This window comes from Oncorhynchus mykiss, chromosome 4, assembly GCF_057628025.1.
Source record: "Oncorhynchus mykiss isolate SJ-2025 chromosome 4, ASM5762802v1, whole genome shotgun sequence".
NCBI classification, from domain to species: Eukaryota; Metazoa; Chordata; class Actinopteri; order Salmoniformes; family Salmonidae; genus Oncorhynchus; species Oncorhynchus mykiss.
The window spans coordinates 78,833,416-78,849,190 of NC_143025.1; the positions used below are offsets into that span (position 1 = coordinate 78,833,416).

Consider the following 15,775-nt stretch of genomic DNA (forward strand, 5'->3'; position numbering starts at 1 on the left):
GTAAAGTCCCACAGGCAGTGCTTGGGCTATGTAACAGGAGTATGTCTGTGTAACATAAGAGAGAGTGAGTGACAGCTGTGATGCAGGTTGGAGTGGTCTACCTGAGCCTCACCTGTCAGGTGGATAAGAGACACAAACTCGAGTATGGTGACACTGTGAAGAGAGACCCTTACCCCTCCCTCTCTCGATCTCTCTCTGTCTGTCTCTCTCTGTCTCTCTGGTACCAACATAAACAATCAAATCAACCATACAAATAATGGTCACCAATATCTCTGTCTTTTCACCCCTTCCCTTCCAGGCCCAGCAGTCCAGCGCCAAGTCCAGAATGGGCCCACTACAGACGAGATGGAGGTGCAGAGAGCAAGGTAAGGCATCAAGGTCATCACACAACATCCACACAACATTCACACAACATTTTCCAGAGAGAGAATCACTGCGGATGTTAGCATGGCAAAGACAGGAAAGACATCAGACACAACATTTACTGAACTTCCCTGAAATATTACATCGAGAGGATTAGATCATTAATAACACTATTTTGTCTGTGAGAGTCTGTCATCATAGACTGTACGATATAGAGGGGTCTGTCTGTCACACAGGACTCCGTTTGCTAGCAGGCAGCAGCGCCGAGAGAGAGGGAGTAGCAGAGGGAGAGAGAGTAGCAGAGAAAGAGAGGGAGACCGTAGCAGAGAGAGAGGGAGTAGCAGAGAGAGAAGAGAGAGAGTAGCAGAGAAAGAGAGGGAGACCGTAGCAGAGAGAGAGGGAGTAGCAGAGAGAGAGAGAGTAGCAGAGAAAGAGAGGGAGAGAGAGTAAAAGAGGGACATGGAATGATAGAGGTATAATGACAGCTGAACATGTGAAGTACTAAGCCATGGTGGGCAGATTGTGGAGAATAGATGTTAATATCAGATTTGTGCTTGAGATTATGCTCCAGGACTTTTAGACTCTTCAGAGAGGTACAGTAACTCAAGCTGTTTCTGCAATCTATTGCTATCTCTAGGCCCTCAGGGAAATACATGACCAGCCAGCCTTTGTAACCTTAGCTATTTCTGCTCCGCTTATCATTTCATCTCAACTCCAAATGTCAAAGCAAAACAGAATAAATATGATTGTGTGTGTATGTGTGTGTTTGTGTTTGCACGTGTGTGTGTGTGTGTGTGTGTGTGTGTTTGTGTGTGTGTGTGTGTGTGTGTGTGTGTGTGTGTGTGTGTGTGTGTGTGTGTGTGTGTGTGTGTGTGTGTGTGTGTGTGTGTGTGTGTGTGTGCGCGCGTGGAGCCCCCTCCAGTGGTAACAGTCAGTATAACAGTGTGTATCTCCCAGGCCTGTGGCTGCTGGGTCAGCACATCTTCTCTCCAACAAGACACACAGCTGGAAAATTCCACATCCTCAATGAGCAACAGTTAAATGTGCATTTTAAAGTGAGGCATGGGGAGGGGCTCTACGCAGGGTTTGCCAGCACAGATAGTCTACGGTGTTTGAGTGTGGAGATTTGTGACATAAGAGTTTTGCTTGTCCACATAAAGGCCGTAGACAGGAAGTCTCGCCTGAGGAGACGCTGGTGGTCAGCGGGGACTGGAACTGTACAATGGATTTTACGAAAGACAGAAATGGGGGAGAGCCTCATTCAGTATCAGTGGGAGTGTTAAGGGACATCATTAATCAGTTTGACCTAGTGGATGTTTGGAGAACTAAACATCCCAACACAAGACAGTATACATGGGTGAAGGTCTTTGGGGCTAGGGTGAGTGCAGCCCGACACCAGACAGTATACATGGGTGAAGGTCTTTGGGGCTAGGGTGAGTGCAGCCCGACAGCCAGATCGTTTTCACATGTCCAGGAATCAGAGCAATAGGCTGTTGGGCTCTACCATTATCCTGGTGGGGTTTTCAGATCACCACATAACCATGGCTCAGCTGTCTATTTCACCAGGGCCCCGGCAGGCATCCTATTGGAAGTTTAATGTAAAGATCTTACAAGATGCCCCTTTTTGCTCAGGTTTCCAGACATTTTGGGCAAGGTGGGGGCAGCGAAGAGAGGAGTATGAGTCTCTGAGTCAATGGTGGGATGTTGGAAAAGTCCAAATTCGACTTTTCTGTCAACGGTATACAGCTCTCTCACCCTCAGAGGCTAGGAGAGTATTGGGGGAACTCGAGCATAGTATTAGTAAGATGGAGGTAGAGATGGTGGGGCAAGGCAATGTAGGCCCATTCTAATTTAACTGAATTACGTAGGGACCTGGGCAGTTTTTTCCAGGTTAAAGCAAAGGGAGCACTTGTAAGAGCTAGGTTCTCCATGCTCAAGGAGATGGATGCTCCCAGCTCCTACTTCTTTGGTTTGGAATGCATTGTCTACGGCTGTCTGATGGGCGGGTGACCTCTGTGGTGGGAGAGATACAGGAGCGAACTGTGGAGTTTTATACTGAGTTGTATAGGGCAGAAATGTATGATTCTATGTGTGCTCAGGTCTTGTTCGCAGGACTCCCTAAGCTCTCTCTGGCACAGAGGGATGAAATGGACATTCCTCTGTTGTCCCATGAACTGGCAGAGGCCGTAACCCAGATGTCCCCCGGTCGTGCACTGGGGGTCGATGGACTCCCGGTGGAGTTTTATAAATAATTCTGGGTTGGACTGGACTTCTTTTGCGTGTTGCGTCAGTGCGTCGGGGTAGGAGAGTTGCCGATGAGCTGCCGTCGGGCGGCTCTGACTCTCCATCCCAAAAAAGGGGACTTGTGTGAACTTAAGAACTGGAGGCCTGTGGCATTACTCTGTGCGGACTACAAGATATTTGCCAAGGTCCTCTCTGACTGATGTCCCATCTGGACTCGATAGTACATAAGGACCAAACATATTGTGTACCGGGACGGTCAATCACGGACAACTTGTTGATCAGGGACATGTTGAACACACGGCCAGTCTAGTGGTGTCCCAAGTGTCATATAGAGGGAGGGTGCTGATAATCAACAACCTGGTGGCATCTTCCCTGTGGCATAAACTGGCTGTCCTCAATAAACTATTGTTTAATGGGATGGTCTCTGCACGCCTTAGGGTTGAGTTTGAGTTCTATGGAATGATAAAAAGTGAGGAGATGTTTCAGGAGAAATGGTGTGTTGGGGGGGGGGCTGTCTGTACAGCTGGGGGAGATGTTTTGGATATACGGTTGTCGAAGTGGTAAAGTTTTTTGGATATTGTGATGTTGTTTTGTATCATGTGGCAGATGGAAAGGTGAGTATGGTACATGTATGCAGTACAGGATATATTTTGTTGTTTTATTTTTAAGGGGGGGTGGTGAGTTCTTAAATGAAATGAGAAGGTTTCATTAAAGAAAGACCAAAAGTTTAAAAAAGTTTCTCCCCCCAGAGCTCTGACGTATTCCTCTCACATCAGAGGGGAAGAGATAGAGAAAGAAGGAGAGATTGTGGGGAGAGAAGCTCATAAAGCCTGCAGCATAGTGAACAGTAGGGAGAGTATCTATCTCGTCATGGAAATGAACATGAAGCACTACTTGTCCATGTATAAGCAGACATACATTCAGGCTACCTATACCACATGCCATCATTTTACCAGACCTTGGACAGCGGGAGAACTGGAGGTTTGTAGGGCTGTAGGGCTGGAGAACAGGAAGACTGGAGGTTTGGAGAGTTGTATGGCTGGGGGGCAGGAGGGATGGAGAGTTGTAGGACTGGGGGGCTGGAGAGTTGTAGGGCTGGAGAGCTGTAGGGCTGGGGGCTGGAGGACTGGAGGGCTGGAGAGTTGTATGGCAGGAGGGATGGAGAGTTGTAGGACTGTGGGGCTGGAGAGTTGTAGGGCTGGAGAGTTGGAGAGTTATATGGCTGGAGAGCTGTAGGGTTGGCGGGCTGGAGGACTGGAGGGCTAGAGAGTTGCATGGCTGGGGGGCTAGAGGACTGGAGGGCTAGAGAGTTTTAGGGCTGGGGGGCTGGAGGGCTGGAGGACTGGAGGGCTGGAGATGTGTATGGCTGGAGAACAGGAAGACTGGAGGGCTGGAGAGTTGTATGGCTGGGGGGCTGGAGGACTGGAGGGCTGGAGAGTTGTAGGGCTGGAGGACTGGAGGGATGGAGATGTGTATGGCTGGAGAACAGGAGGACTGGAAGGCTGGAGAGTTGTATGGCTGGGGGGCTGGGGGGCTGGAGAGCTGGAGAGCTGTAGGGCTGGAGAGTTGGAGGGCTGGAGGACTGGATAGTTGTAGGGCTGGGGGCTGGAGATTTGGAGGGCTGGAGGGTCGGAGGGTTTGAGAACTAGAGAGTTGGAGGGCTGGAGGGTCGGAGGGTTTGAGAACTAGAGGGCTAGAAGGCTGGAGGGTTTGAGAACTAGAGGGCTGGAGGGTTGGAGGGTTTCAGAACTGGAGGGTTGGATAGATGGAGGGTTGGATGGTTTGAAAACTGGAGGGCTGTAAGGGTTGGAGGGCTGGAGAACTTGAGGGTTGGATGGTTTTAAAACTGGAGGGTTGGAGGGCTGGAGAACTTGAGGGTTGGAGGGCTGGATGGATGGAGGGTTGGATGGTTTGAAAACTGGAGGGCTGGAGAACTGGAGCGTTGTAGGCTGGCTGACTGTGGTATATACTTATACAATTGAAATACTATTGTCTATGTGACTCACTGACTGTGTGTCAAATGTCCCTATTGGGCAATAAGGCTCTAAGGCTTTCTGTGTGCCTGTCTGACTCTGTGCTTTGACAGTCATATAATGGAGGTGGGCTGACTGACTGTGTGTCTCTCCAGACAGGTTATGGAGCAGCAGCAGAAGCAGGCACACATGGAGAGGGAACGACGATCCTCGAACCCAGGTGAGGAAACGCTGAACTCAACCCACTGAACAATTACATACTTTTTTTGTAACCTTTACATTTTTGAAGTACATTTTGAGAAAATGTAAGGCCGTCTTTACATTTTGGGATTATCAAGTGTCTCTAGTGCCTGATTTAAACACATATTCACTTTCAAATCAGACACTACTGCACTTCCACCTAAGACTTACCCCACATCAGTGTGTTACCAGTGTTTAATGTTAAATGTAATTTGACACTATAAAGAAAGTCTTCTGACCTCTTTAACTCTCCCTCTCTAAATTTCACCAGGTTCTCCTTTCCAAGGCCATCCTGGTGTGCTTTCTGTAGCCCCCCCAGCTCCCATGCCTCCCCCCATGTCCATGGGTTGTGGCCCCTCCTCTTTAGGTGGAGGACCCCCCTCCCTGGGTGCCTCTATGCCTCCTCCCCCTCCTGGCCCACCTCCCCCCTCGGAAGGTGCTCCCCCGCCCCCTCTGCCTCCACCGCTGCCCATGGTTGGAGGCGGACAGGGTGAAGAGGCTCCTGCCCCAACGGGACTCGCCGCCATGATCGCTGGAGCCAAACTGCGCCGTGTCAATAGAGTAAGATGCCAATCAAACCTCAAACAATTTAACATAACATATACCTATACTGTGATCTACAGTATAGACACAGGCAATCTATTGAGACCACCACAGACATTGGAATGTAAGAGCGTCCTGTGGGTTTGTAAAGACGTAATGAGCTTTACAGTAGTGACGATATGGCAAAGGAAAACATACTGCGTGTGTATAGCAATAGTCTAAAACAGTGGTCACCAACCCGGTCCATCTTCAAGGCATTCCTAGTCAATCACCAAACATTTCTGTAGAAAAGCCTGCGATAAAGGCTGCGATAAAGACTGGGATAAAAACTGTGATAAAGACTGCGATAAAGGCTGCGATAAAGACTGTGATAAAGACTGATAAAGACTGCGATAAAGACTGCGATAAAGACTGCGATAAAGGCTGCGATAAAGACTGTGATAAAGACTGTGATAAAGACTGCGATAAAGGCTGCGATAAAGACTGCGATAAAGGCTGCGATAAAGACTGTGATAAAGACTGTGATAAAGACTGCGATAAAGACTGTGATAAAGACTTTGATAAAGACTGCGATAAAGGCTGCGATAAAGACTGCAATTAAGGCTGCGATAAAGACTGCGATAAAGGCTGCGATAAAGACTGCGATGTAACGGTCGTCATCTGATGAGGAAGAATCGGACCAAATCGCAGCGTGGTATGTGTTCATGACTTTTATTAAACTGAACACTAGAACAAAATAACAAACTGAATAAACGAAACTGAAACAGTCCTGTCAGGTGCAGAACACTAAACAGAAAACAACTACCCACAAAACATAGGAGGGGAAAAGCTACCTAAGTATGGTTCCCAATCAGAGACAACGATAGACAGCTGTCCCTGATTGAGAACCATACCCGGCCAAAACAAAGAAATACAAAACATAGAAAACTGAACATAGAATGCCCACCCAAATCACACCCTGACCAAACCAAAATAGAGACATAAAAAGCTCTCTAAGGTCAGGGCGTGACAGCGATAAAGACTTGCACACTTTTTTAAAATTGTGTTGCGCTGTTGGTGGTAGGTGGACTGCGCACAGGGTAACCTTTTAATTTGTCTGGAAAGACAAACTGCCTGTCCGGGCGACCGGGAGATCTGTGGCTAAATTGAATGTGCCTGCGCTGGCCAATCAGATAGCTCAAATCACCCGTACCTACAGCTTCCATGTCCCCACACCGAAGTTTGATACTAGTTTACATGAGATTTCAGAACTCTTAAAACCATGACCAGAGAGAGATTGTCAAAGAATACAGCAAACAGCTGCTGTTTCATGAGTGACTTCATGATTTTATTCAGCTCTGCCAACACTGTTTTGATTCAACACTTTTACAAAACATAAAACACGCTTCTCCATACTACCCAGGAGAGCAACTTTGGTTTTAGAGGGGACATAACCTGGCAGGGGGTTATGGGGTCCTCCCTCAGATTTCTTTGGGGCATTTCTACACAATCTAATATGACCCATATGGGGTCATTTTGAGGTTACTTTTATTGTAAATAAAAAACAGAATACGTTTCTAAACACTTCTACATTAATGTGGATGCTACCATGATTATGGCTAATCCTGAATGAATTGTGAATAATGATGAGTGAGAAAGGTATAGACGAACAAATATCATACCCCCCCAAAAATGCTAACCTCCCCTGTTATTGTAATGTGTTGTGGGAGTATGATATTTCTGCATCAAACTTTCTCACTCATCATTATTCACGATTCATTCAGGATTATCCGAAATCATAATTTACACTACGTGGCCAAAGGTATGTGGACACTCCGTCAAGTTAGTGGATTTGGCTATTTCAGCCACACCGGTGTATAAAATCGATCATAAAGCCATGCAATCTCCATAGACAAACATTGGCAGTAGAATGGCCCATACTGAAGAGCTCAGTGACTTTCAACGTTGCACCGTCATAGGATGCCACCTTTCTAACAAGTCAGTTCGTCAAATTTCTGCCCTGCTAGAGCTGCCCTGATCAACTGTAAGTGCTGTTATTGTGAAATGGAAACGTCTCGGAGCAACAACCTCACCCGTGAAGTGGTAGGCCACACAAGCTCACAGAATGGTACCGCTGAGTACTGAAGCACGTTGCACATGAAAATAGTTTGTCCTCGGTTGCAACACTCACTACCGACTGAGTTCCAAACTGCCTCTGGAAACAACATCAGCACAAGAATGGTTTGTTGTGATGAATGGGTTTCATGAATGGGTTTCCATGGTTGAGCAGCCGCACACAAGCCTAAGATCACAATGCGCATTGCCAAGCGTCGGCTGGAGTGGTGTAAAGCTTGCCGTCATTGGACTCTGGAGCAGTGGAAACGCATTGTCTGGAGTGATGAATCATGCTTCACCATCTGGCAGTCCGACTGACGAATATGGGTTTTGGCGGATGCCAGGAGAACGCTACCTGCCCGAATGCAAAGTACCAACTGTAAAGTTTGCTGGAGGAGTAATAATGGTCTGGGGCTGTTTTTCATGGTTCGGGCCCCTTAGATCCAGTGAAGGGAAATCTTAACGCTACAGCATACAATGCCATTCCGTGCTTCCTACTTTGTGGCAACAGTTTGGGGAAGGCCCTTTGCAGTTTCAGCATGACAATGCCCCCGTGCACAAAGCGAGGTCCATACGGAAATTATTTGTTGAGATCGGTGTGGAAGAACTGGTTTGCACAGAGCCCTGACCTAAACTCCATCGAACACTTTTGGGATGAATTGGAACACAGACTGCTACAAAAAATTCTAAACAGTTCACCTGATATGGATGAAAATACCCTCAAATTAATGTTCACAGTCTACTCTTTAACTTCATGGTCATTGTTTGATTTAAAATCCAAACGTTTGTAATATTAGAGCCAAAAGAAAAAGAATGCTTCGTGGTCCCAATAATGACAGAGGGCACTGTAATTCATATCATAGGCCTAATAGTACTGTAGAGTTGGTTTCAGGTGTGTTAGGCCAAGGCCAGAGTGAGAACAGTACGGCAGACCCCCAGTGCCAGGACTGTGCAGCCCAGCAGCTAGGTATTGCCTAAATCTGTATCTCCCCTGACGTGTTTTCATTACAGACTCCTTTTGTTGTACAGTATTCCATATAAGGCATCCAGACCTTGTGAAAGTTGCACAGAAAACCCTTAATCTTGTAATAAATAAAATCTAGTGATACATAACTTGACATTTCTGCCATCCATTGTGGAAGGATAACCAACCTGCATTTCTTAGCCACTATAAATGCTAGGTTACACAGTTACTTCTGATAACAGTCTCCAGTATCAACGTTTCCAAGCAAACAAAAACAGGGAGAAGGGAGGACCTGTAGACATGCTGAGATAAAATAACTCTTTGCCTGAATTCAGCCAGCCTTCACAAGAGAGTAACATATGCAAATATGTCCCCCTTTGTGTTTTACACATCTAGTAGAGGAATTACAGTGTATGATATTCAGTGTTACTGGCAGATAGTACGCTCTATGGATGGTCTTAAACTGCAGTAATTTATGTCTGAGATGACAGGGCATTCTAACATATCAATTGTGTCTTATTTTTGTTTGGCATGTTTTGTGTCATTGGGAAAAGCCTGTATCAACAGTTTGGATTGGAAATCAACTTTAGTTTGTCAGACGGTCTTAAAATAGTTTCAATCTTTGAAGGCTCTGGCTTGTCCAGTGTTCGCTGCTTAGAGAGAATATGTTGATGTATCTGCAACGGTTCACCTCAGAGCTTTCACAGACTGGTCTTCCATGGTTGCCTGACCCTGCTGAGACCCCTGTCACCATCTGATCCTGCTATAAAGCATGACAAGGAATTACCTTGGTGTACATTTATACATTGATTCTATTATTGGATCAATAATAGAAATGACCATCAACTCAAGATGGAACTTTGTATCCATTCACTGGTTGTTTGATATAATAAAAAATTCACCTGAGCTCCGTAGACTAGTCTTCCCTGGCTGTATGACCCTGCATGGACACCTGTCACCATCTGATCCTGCTGAGACATGATGAGCATAGTGTTGTGTACTGACTGTGCACAACGACAGTGAAGCCTGTAGAGCTGTTTATACCATGACAGTGTGAATATAGGGAATTAGCTAGGGAAACTGACAGATCAATAACGTGACATTGCTATACTGACTCATATTGCGCTGTCAAAAGATGTCAGAATATCGGTCCTCAATTGTTTGGCCACTGGTTCCATTGTTTGATTCAGGTCTAGTGTGATTGAGGCAAAATTGATAGCTAAAGTCAGTGAGCCAGCTAACGTTAAACAACTTTTAGCTCTAATGGTACAGCGCATTCAGAAAGTATTTAGACCCCTTGACCTTTTCCACATTTTGTTACGTTACAGCCTTATTCTAAAAATGATTACATTGTTTTTTTCCCTCTTCAATTTATGCACAATACCCCCCCCCCCAAAAAAAAATTGCAAATGTATTAAAAATAATAAACGGAAGTATCTTATTTACATAAGTATTCAGACCCTTTACTCAGTACTTTTTTGAAGCACCTTTGGCAGCGATTACAGCTTAGATTCTTCTTGGGTATGACACTACAAGCTTGGCACACCTGTTTTTGGGGAGTTTCTCCCATTCTTCTCTGCAGATCATCTCAAGCTCTGTCAGGTTTGATGGGGAGTGTCGCTGCACAGTTATTTTCAGGTCTCTCCAGAGATGTTCGATCTGGTTCAAGTTCTAGTCTCCCAGTCCCTGCCGCTGAAAACATCCCCACAGCATAATGCTGCCACCACCATGCTTCACCGTGGGGATGGTGTTGGCCAGGGGATGAGCGGTGCCTGGTTTCCTCCAGATGTGATGCTTGGCATTGGCCAAAGAGTTCAATCTTGGTTTCTCATGGTCTGAGAGTCCTTTAGGTTCCATTGGCAAACTCAAAGCGTGCTGTCAAATCAAATCAAATTGTATTTGTCACATGCGCCAAATACAACAGGTGTATACTTTACCGTGAAATGTTTACTCACAAGCCCTTAACCAACAATGCAGTTCAAGAAAGAGTTCAGAATATTTACAAAATAAACTAGTGAAAAAAATCCAAAAGTAACACCAGAAAATTACATAACAATGATGAGGCTATATACAAGGGGTACCGAGTCAATGTGCGGGGGTACAGGTTAGTCGAGGTAATTTGTAAAGTGACTATGCTGCTACTCGCTGTTTATTATCTATGCAGTGTAAAAACAAATGGAGGGGGGGGGTCAATGTAAATTGTCTGGGTGGCCATTTGATTAATTGTTCAGCAGTATTATGGCTTAGGGGTAGAAGCTGTTAAGGAGCCTTTTTGTCCAAGCAGTACCGCTTGCCGTGCGGTAGCAGAGAGAACAGATTTTTGGGGACTTCCTCTGACACAGCCTAGTATATAGGTCCTGGATGTCAGGACGCTTGGCCCCAGTGATGTACTGGGCCATAAGCACTAGTTTCTGTAGCACCTTAGGGTCAGGATGCTCTCGATGGTGCAGCTGTAGAACTTTTTGAATATTAGGGGACCCATGCCAAATCTTTTCAGTCTCCTGAGGGTGAAAATGGGTTGTCGTGCCCTCTTCACAACTGTGTGTGTTTGGACCATGATAGTCTGTTGGTGATGTGGACACCAAGGAACTTGAATCTCTCGACCCGCTCCACTTCAGCCCTGTTGATGTTAATTGGGGCCTGTTTGGCCCTCCTTTTCCTATAGTCCATCATCAGCTCTTTTGTCTTGCTCACATTGAGGGAGAAATTTGAGGAAGAGTACTACGGGGCGGTAATCAAATAGGCAGGTTACCTTCGCTTTCTTGGGCACAGGGACTATGGTGGTCTGTTTGAAACAGACTTGGTCAGGGGGAGGTTGAAAATGTCAGTGAAGACACTTGTCAGTTGGTCCACGCATGCTTTGAGTACACATCCTGTGAATGTTGACATGTTTAAAGGTCTTGCTCACATCAGCCACGGAGAGCGTGATAACACAGTCGTCCGGAACAGCTGGTGCTCTCATGCACGCGTCAGTGCTGCTTGCCTCGAAGCAAGCATAAAAGGCATTTAGCTCGTCTGGTAGGCTCGCGTCACTGGGTAGGTCGCGGCTGGGTTTCAAGCCCTGCCACATCCGTCATGTGTCTTTTACTGAGGAGTGGCTTCTGTCTGGCCATAAAGGCCTGATTGGTGGAGTGCTGCAGAGATGGTTGTCCTTCTGGAAGGTTCTCCCCAATTTCTCGGTTTGGCCGGGTGGCCAGCTCTTGGAAGAGTCTTGGTGGTTCCAAACTTCTTTCATTTTAGAATGATGGAGGCCACTGTGTTCTTGGGAACCTTCAATGCTGCAGAAATGTTTGGGTACCCTTCCCCAGATCTGTGCCTTGAGACAATGCTGCCTCTGAGCTCTACGGACAATTCCGGACCTCAAGGCTTGATTTTTGCTCTGACATGCACTGTCAACTGTGGGACCTTATATAGACAGGTATGTGTGCCTTTCCAAATCATGTCCAATAAATTGAATTTACCACAGGTGGACTCCAGTCAAGTTGTAGAAACATCTCATGGATGATCAATTTCGATTCTCATAGCAAAGGGTCTGAATACTTATGTAAAGAAGGTATTTCTGTTCTTTATTTTAAATACATTTGCAAACATTGTGTGTATTGTGTGTAGATTGATTAAATTATCATTTTTTATCCATTTTAGATTAAGGCTTTAATGTAACAAAATGTGGAAAGTTAATTTACTTCTGTTGAAACGTGACAAGGTCTACAAAGCATTTCCATAAACACAACAGCTGAAAGATACTGCTTCCTGACAGATAGCTAGAGCTGAACTGGCTGTGGTAGCTACTAGCTAGCTAACTAGCTAGTTTATGCACTTCAGACAGAACCTCATTCGAGAGGGGATGAAACATGTAATGCATTAGCTAACATAACATGTCAGTTACACTACTAACTCGGCACTAGGAATAAATACATGTTTTATGTTAACTCAAACAGCAGTTTGGTACCAGCCTTGCGCACGGTGTCACCGGTTCGCCTGCATAGCCCAGTGAGGGCTATTCCACCTCGCCGCACTGGCAGGGCGACCGGGAGCATTCAACCGGGTAAGGTTGGGAAGGCTCGGTGCTCAAGAGCTCCAGTGCGCCAGCACGGTCCGGTCTATCCGGTACCACCTCCACGCACCAGCCCTCCGGTGGCAGCCCCCAGCACCAGGCTGTCTCTCCGTCTCATCCCTACAGGTGCTCCCGCCTGTCCAGCGCTGCCGGGGCCTTCCTCCTCTCCAGCGCTGCCGGAGTCTCCCGCCTCTCCGGCGCTGCTAGAGCCTTCCTCCTCTCCAGCGCAGCCGGAGTCTCCCGCCTGTTCGGCGCTGCCAGAGCTCCCGCCCCTCAGTCCAGAGGCGCAAGAGCCCCTCATTCCAGAGGCGCCAGAGCTCCTTAGTCCAGCGCTGCCAGAGCCTTCCTCTCCAGCGTTGCCGGAGCTTCCCGTCTGCCCAGCGCCGCCTGAGCCGCCAGTCTGCCCAGCGCCGCCTGAGCCGCCCGTCTGCCCAGCGCCGCCTGAGCCGCCCGTCTGCCCAGCGCCGCCTGAGCCGCCCGTCTGCCCAGCGCCGCCTGAGCCGCCCGTCTGCCCAGCGCCGCCTGAGCCGCCCGTCTGCCCAGCGCCGCCTGAGCCGCCCGTCCGCCAGTCGGCCAGGGGCCGCCGGGGCCGCCAGCGTCGCCAGTCGCCCAGAGGCGCCAGAGCCCCTCTGTCCCAAGCAGCTGCCCCTCTGTCCAGTGGGGTCATTGAAAGGGGTTGCCATGGTTAGAGAGCCACGGAGGCGGACAATGAGGCGGACTAAGACAATGGTGAAGTGGGGTCCGCGTCCCGCGCCAGAGCCGCCACCGCGGACAGACGCCCACCCAGACCCTCCCCTATAGGTCAAGGTTTTGCGGCCGGAGTCCGCACCTTTGGGGGGAGGGTACTGTCACGTTCTGACCTTTATTTCCTTTGTTTTGTATTTATTTAGTATGGTCAGGGCGTGAGTTGGGTGGGCAGTCTATGTTTGTTTTTCTATGATTTGGGTATTTCTATGTTTCGGCCTAGTATGGTTCTCAATCAGAGGCAGGTGTCATTAGTTGTCTCTGATTGAGAATCATACTTAGGTAGCCTGGGTTTCATTGTGTGTTTTTGGGTGATTGTTCCTGTCTCTGTGTTTCCACCAGATAGGACTGTTTAGGTTTTCGCACATTTATTGTTTTGTTAGTTATTTCATGTATAGTTCCTTTATTAAAGAACATGAATAACCACCACGCTGCATTTTGGTCCGCCTCTCCTTCACCACAGGAAAACCCTTACAGATAGGGCCATGAAGGTTTGGATAGCTTTTTTCCCTTAATAAATAAAATGATCACTTAAAAACTGAATTTTGGGTTATCTTTGTGTAATATTAAAATGTGTTTGATCTGAAACATTTAAGTGTGAAAAATGTGCAAGAAAATTAGAAATCAGGAAATCAAGAAATTGCAGAAGCCTCATTCCTACATAACTGTATTTTTATTAGGTTAATGTTAAGTCGTGAGCGGTGAATCTCAGCTTGCTTTTTGACTGTGACAGTGATCTTGACTCAAAGGTTGGTGACCACTGGTCTAAAGTCACCTTATCTCCTCCTCTTCTTTCCTTCATCTGCACTGATCTCAACGTAGGACAGGTGAAAGCACAATGTTCACCAAGCCCAGCTCTTTCATATCAGTGAAGATGAAATAGGTTAAGGAAGCCCCTTTAGACCATTAACTGGTGCTCCAGAGGGGTTGGGTTAAATGCAGAAGACACAACTGACTAGGTATCCCCCTTTCCCTTTCCTTTCCCCCTTACAACTAGGTTACATAACACTCTCTGTCCGATCTTCTCCTAAGATACTGTGTGTGTCTCTCTCTTCTCTCTCCAGCCTGAGGACTCTAACTCTTCAGGATCGGGGACCAAAAACGAAGCCAACCGGACAAGTGGTGGCAGCGGAGGACTGATGGAGGAGATGAACGCTCTGCTGGCGCGGAGGTCAGAGCATAGAGTTAGAAACACTAGAGCAGGCATTCCTATTCAGAGCATAGAGTTAGAAACACTAGAGCAGGCATTCCTATTCAGAGCATAAAGTTAGAAACACTAGAGCAGGCATTCCTATTCAGAGCATAGAGTTAGAAACACTAGAGCAGGCATTCCTATTCAGAGCATAGAGTTAGAAACACTAGAGCAGGCATTCCTATTCAGAGCATAGAGTTAGAAACACTAGAGCAGGCATTCCTATTCAGAGCATAGAGTTAGAAACACTAGAGCAGGCATTCCTATTCAGAGCATAGAGTTAGAAACACTAGAGCAGGCATTCCTATTCAGAGCATATAGTTAGAACTACAGGTCTGTGCGGGACTAATTTATTAATCCCGCTCCCACCCACACCCGCAGCTTTTCATGCGGCACCCTCCCACACCCACTGGCTTTCTGTCCGGCTCCTACCCACTACCGCAAGAACTGGTCCCGAACCCAACCGCAGTCCTGCAATGTTATCTTTTCAGTCTCCTTAGGGGAAAATATGTTGTTGTGCCCTCTTCACGACTGTGTTGATGTGTTTGGACCATGATAGTTTGTTGGTGATGTGGACACCAAGGAACTCTCGACCCGCTCCACTACAGTCCTGTCAGTTTTAATGGGGGCCTGTTCCCCCTCCTTTTCCTGTAGTCCATGATCAGCTCTTTTGTCTTGCTCACATTGTTGTCCTGGCACCACACTGCCAGGTCTCAGACCTCCTCCCTATAGGCCAGGCCTGAGCAATTCCAGTCCTCTGGGGCCTGATTGGTGTCACACTTTCCCCCATCCCCAGAAAACACACCTGATTTAAACTAATTGCATTTTTAACTGAAGATCATGATTAGTTGATTATTGGAGTCAGGTGTGTTAGCTGGGACTGGGGAAAAAGTGTGACAACAATCAGGCCCCCGAGGACTGGAGTTGCCCAGGCCTGCTATAGGCTGTCTCATTGTTGTCGGTGATCAGGCCTACCACTGTTGTGTCATCAGCAAACTTAATGATGGTGTTGAAGTCGTGCTTGGCCACGCAGTCGTGGGTGAACAGGGAGTACAGGAGGGGACTAAGCATGCACCCCAGTGTTGAGGATCAGCATGGCAGATGTGTTGTTGCCTAACCTTACAACCTGGGGGCAGCTCTTCAGGAAGTCCAGGATCCAGTTGCAGACTGAGGTGTTTAGTCCCAGGGTCCTTAGCTTAGTGATGAGCTTTGTGGGAACTATGGTGTTGAACGTTGAGCTGTAGTCAATGAACAGCATTCTCACATAGCAGTATGGAGTGCGATTGAAATTGCGTCATCTGTGAATCTGTTGGGGCGGTATGCGAATTGGAGTGGGTCTAGGGTTTCCGGGATGATGGTGTTGA

At 47.3% G+C, this 15,775-nt stretch overlaps 1 protein-coding gene across 8 annotated transcripts in view; it reads left to right on the plus strand.

Annotated features, from left to right (window-relative positions):
* LOC110522454 (ena/VASP-like protein) overlaps positions 1–15,775 on the plus strand; it is a 137,588-nt gene that overhangs the window by 115,195 nt on the left and 6,618 nt on the right. For all 8 annotated transcript variants that reach the window (XM_090233091.1, XM_090233092.1, XM_021600863.3 and 5 more), the window contains exons 4-7: positions 299–365; positions 4,736–4,800; positions 5,092–5,381; positions 14,284–14,390. In XM_090233091.1, coding sequence (XP_090089217.1) covers positions 299–365; positions 4,736–4,800; positions 5,092–5,381; positions 14,284–14,390 — 529 coding nt within the window. The remainder of the gene's footprint in view (positions 1–298; positions 366–4,735; positions 4,801–5,091; positions 5,382–14,283; positions 14,391–15,775) is intronic.